The 5,000-nt window shown below is 36.4% G+C and overlaps 1 protein-coding gene across 2 annotated transcripts in view; it reads left to right on the top strand.

Moving 5' to 3' along the window:
- The window catches only part of LOC137631541 (extended synaptotagmin-2-like), a 50,764-nt gene that overhangs the window by 21,566 nt on the left and 24,198 nt on the right, over window positions 1-5,000 (top strand). For both annotated transcript variants that reach the window (XM_068363319.1, XM_068363317.1), the window contains exons 5-6: window positions 2,132-2,268; window positions 3,118-3,208. In XM_068363319.1, coding sequence (XP_068219420.1) covers window positions 2,132-2,268; window positions 3,118-3,208 — 228 coding nt within the window. The remainder of the gene's footprint in view (window positions 1-2,131; window positions 2,269-3,117; window positions 3,209-5,000) is intronic.

Below are 5,000 nucleotides of genomic sequence, written 5' to 3' on the forward strand. Positions count from 1 at the left end.
TCATTCTTGGAAAGGACATTTTATCTGATATTTATTTAATTTCATCTGAGTATCTTTTTCTGCATTATATTTTGATGATTCTCATTCTTGGAAAGGACATTTTATCTGATATTTATTTAATTTCATCTGAGTATCTTTTTTCTGCATTATATTTTGATGATTCTCATTCTTGGAAAGGACATTTTATCTGATATTTATTTAATTTCATCTGAGTATCTTTTTTCTGCATTATATTTTGATGATTCTCATTCTTGGAAAGGACATTTTATCTGATATTTATTTAATTTCATCTGAGTATCTGTTTTCTGCATTATATTTTGATGATTCTCATTCTTGGAAAGGACATTTTATCTGATATTTTTTTTAATTTCATCTGAGTATCTTTTGCTCCATTATATTTTGATGATTCTCATTCTTGGAAAGGACATTTTATCTGATATTTATTTAATTTCATCTGAGTATCTTTTTTCTCCATCATATTTTGATGATTCTCATTCTTGGAAAGGACATTTTATCTGATATTTATTTAATTTCATCTGAGTATCTGTTTTCTGCATTATATTTTGATGATTCTCATTCTTGGAAAGGACATTTTATCTGATATTTTTTTTAATTTCATCTGAGTATCTTTTGCTCCATTATATTTTGATGATTCTCATTCTTGGAAAGGACATTTTATCTGATATTTATTTAATTTCATCTGAGTATCTTTTTTCTCCATCATATTTTGATGATTCTCATTCTTGGAAAGGACATTTTATCTGATATTTATTTAATTTCATCTGAGTATCTGTTTTCTGCATTATATTTTGATGATTCTCATTCTTGGAAAGGACATTTTATCTGATATTTATTTAATTTCATCTGAGTATCTTTTTTCTCCATCATATTTTGATGATTCTCATTCTTGGAAAGGACATTTTATCTGATATTTATTTAATTTCATCTGAGTATCTTTTTCTGCATTTTATTTTGATGATTCTCATTCTTGGAAAGGACATTTTATCTGATATTTATTTAATTTCATCTGAGTATCTTTTTTCTGCATTATATTTTGATGATTCTCATTCTTGGAAAGGACATTTTATCTGATATTTATTTAATTTCATCTGAGTATCTTTTTTCTCCATTATATTTTGATGATTCTCATTCTTGGAAAGGACATTTTATCTGATATTTATTTAATTTCATCTGAGTATCTTTTTTCTGCATTATATTTTTATGATTCTCATTCTTGGAAAGGACATTTTATCTGATATTTATTTAATTTCATCTGAGTATCTGTTTTCTGCATTATATTTTGATGATTCTCTTTCTTAGAAAGGACATTTTATCTGATATTTAGTTAATTTCATCGGAGTATCTTTTTCTGCATTATATTTTGATGATTCTCTTTCTTGGAAAGGACATTTTATCTGATATTTATTTAATTTCATCTGAGTATCTTTTTCTCTATTATATTTTGATGATTCTCATTCTTGGAAAGGACATTTTATCTGATATTTATTTAATTTCATCTGAGTATCTTTTTTCTGCATTATATTTTGATGATTCTCATTCTTGGAAAGGACATTTTATCTGATATTTATTTAATTTCATCTGAGTATCTTTTTTCTCCATTATATTTTGATGATTCTCATTCTTGGAAAGGACATTTTATCTGATATTTATTTAATTTCATCTGAGTATCTTTTTTCTCCATTATATTTTGATGATTCTCTTTCTTGGAAAGTATAATTTATCTGAATTTTATTTAATTTCGTCTGGTACAAAAAATTATAAATTACGTGCCTTTTTTTGTACATAAGTAACCATTACTAACATGGTGATAGTGTTTCATACTTTGTACGTATTATCTGTAATTTTGTAGTGTGTTGTAATATATTGAAAATGAATAGTGAATGATATGGTATTCATCACTTTCCTAATGATAATATGTCCCTTCCCCAGTTACTGGCGGATTATAGCAATGAAGGGAAAAAGATAATACGAACAATAGAAAAATTTAATTACAAAATTAACGCCACTAAGGCAGCAATCACTTTCAATAAAACTTGCTTGAAAGAGGGTCTATTCCCGAAATATTATTATTATTATTGTTGTTGTTGTTGTTATTATTATTGTTTTCCAGGTCGAAGCTGACATCCAAATTGAGCTGAAGAACTTTGTTGGTCACAAACCTTTCGTGGAAACATTGGTCGTTCACATGGACAAGCCGCCAATCATAAACCCTGAATTTACGAAGCTGGCCAAAACCGTCAACCCTTTGTAAGAATATCTCTCTCTCTCTCTCTCTCTCTCTCTCTCTCTCTCTCTCTCTCTCTCTCTCTCTCTCTCTCTCTCTCTCGTTGTGGTGGCCTACTGGGGTTCGAGTCCCACTCAGACTCGATAGGTTTTTTGTAGTGTCTACAACTTCACCATCCTTGTGAGCTAAGGATGTGGTGTTTGCGGAAGCCTATAGGGCTAACTACTGAAGTTATCAACAGCCTTTGCCTGGGCTTCCCTGGTCCCCACTTGGGTGGAGAAGGGCTGGGGAGCCAATCTTATGCATATATGGTCAGTCTCTAAGGCATTGTCCAGCTAGCTAGGGCAATGTCACTGTCCCTTGCCTCTGCCTATCGTTGCCTAGAATATCTTTTTCACAATTAGTGTGCTTTATACATAACACCCTAGGCCTAGTGGGTCTGAGTTGTTCAAATTACCATAGTCTTTCAGAATTTTTCTCACAATAACTAGAGGAAAATGTCCTTGCAATAACTGTATAACCCGCATTTTAGTTCGTTTTAATAACCTCGTAATCAACCATTAAGACAAGAATCGACAATAGTTTGTTTGTTGCCTTATAGCTTTTTAAATGTGTCTAGGCTATTTATCTATTTATATATTAGTGTATGTATATATATATATACACATATATATATGTATAATTTTATATATATATATATATATATATATATATGTATATATATATATATATATATATATATATATATGCTGAAGCCAAAAATATGGTTTTCATCTCCTGTATTTGCATAAGAATACTTTAAATGTCGAGTCCATGTCCTTTTTCCTTTCTCGTACCATAAAAAGGTTTGTTTTTTCTTCTCTTCCTCTCAGCAAGAAACCCGTCCTGGAATACGTCCAGAAGGCAGTCCAGGATAACTTCCCTCTAACCATCCAGCTGGGTCCAGATGATGCCGAGACTCAGGTAAGAAAGTGGTCTTCTTCACTTGACGTCTGTGTTTTTCATTTGCTTGCAAGTGATTTCATGAGGAATTTTACTATGGAGTAAATAGCCTTTCTGAGTGGGGATACCTTAACGTGGTGAAACGGTTTATGTATCGTCATTATAAAAAAAATCTGTACTAGTCAGGTTGGTTTGGGATACCTAAGCGGCGTGAAAGGGTTTGTGTATCGTCGTGATAAAAAAATCTGTACTAGTCAGGCTGGTTTGGGATACCTGAACGTGGTGAAAGGGTTTGTGTCTCGTCGTGATCAGAAAATCTGTACTAGTCAGGCTGGTTTGGGATACCTGAACACGGTGAAAGGGTTTGTGTCTCGTCGTGATCAGCAAAACTGTACTAGACAGGCTGGTCTGGGATACCTGAACGTGGTGAAAGGGTTTGTGTCTCGTCGGGATCAGCAAAACTGTACTAGACAGGCTGGTCTGGGATACCTGAACGCGGTGAAAGGGTTTGTGTCTCGTCGGGATCAGCAAAACTGTACTAGACAGGCTGGTCTGGGATACCTGAACGCGGTGAAAGGGTTTGTGTCTCGTCGGGATCAGCAAAACTGTACTAGACAGGCTGGTCTGGGATACCTGAACGCGGTGAAAGGGTTTGTGTCTCGTCGGGATCAGCAAAACTGTACTAGACAGGCTGGTCTGGGATACCTGAACGCGGTGAAAGGGTTTGTGTCTCGTCGGGATCAGCAAAACTGTACTAGTCAGGCTGGTCTGGGATACCTGAACGCGGTGAAAGGGTTTGTGTCTCGTCGGGATCAGCAAAACTGTACTAGTCAGGCTGGTCTGGGATACCTGAACGCGGTGAAAGGGTTTGTGTCTCGTCGGGATCAGAAAAACTGTACTAGCCAGGCTGGTCTGGGATACCTGAACGTGGTGAAAGGGCGTTCAGGTATCCCAAACCAGCCTGACTAGTACAGTTTTTCTGATCACGACGATACACAAACCCTTTCACCGCGTTCAGGTATCCCAAACCAGCCTGACTAGTACAGTTTTTCTGATCACGACGATACACAAACCCTTTCACCACGTTCAGGTATCCCAGACCAACCTGACTAGTACAGTTTTTCTGATCACGACGATACACAAACCACCACGTTCAGGTATCCCAAACCAGCCTGACTAGTACCGTTTTTCTGATCACGACGATACACAAACCCTTTCACCGCGTTCAGGTATCCCAAACCAGCCTGACTAGTACCGTTTTTCTGATCACGACGATACACAAACCCTTTCACCGCGTTCAGGTATCCCAAACCAGCCTGACTAGTACAGTTTTTCTGATCACGACGATACACAAACCCTTTCACCGCGTTCAGGTATCCCAAACCAACCTGACTAGTACAGTTTTTCTGATCACGACGATACACAAACCCTTTCACCGCGTTCAGGTATCCCAAACCAGCCTGGCTAGTTCAGATTTTCTGATCACGACGATACACAAACCCTTTCACCATGTTCAGGTATCCCAAACCAACCTGACTAGTACAGTTTTTCTGATCACGACGATACACAAACCCTTTCACCACGTTCAGGTATCCCAAACCAACCTGAATAGTACAGTTTTTCTGATCACGACGATACACAAACCCTTTCACCACGTTCAGGTATCCCAAAGCTGTACTAGCCAGGCTGGTTTGGGATACCTGAACGTGGTGAAAGGGTTTGTGTCTCATCGTGATCAGAAAAACTGTACTAGTCAGGCTGGTTTGGGATACCTGAACGTGGTGAAAGGGTTTTGTGTATCGTCGTGATCAGA

This window comes from Palaemon carinicauda, chromosome 40 (genome assembly GCF_036898095.1).
Source record: "Palaemon carinicauda isolate YSFRI2023 chromosome 40, ASM3689809v2, whole genome shotgun sequence".
Lineage (NCBI taxonomy): Eukaryota > Metazoa > Arthropoda > Malacostraca > Decapoda > Palaemonidae > Palaemon > Palaemon carinicauda.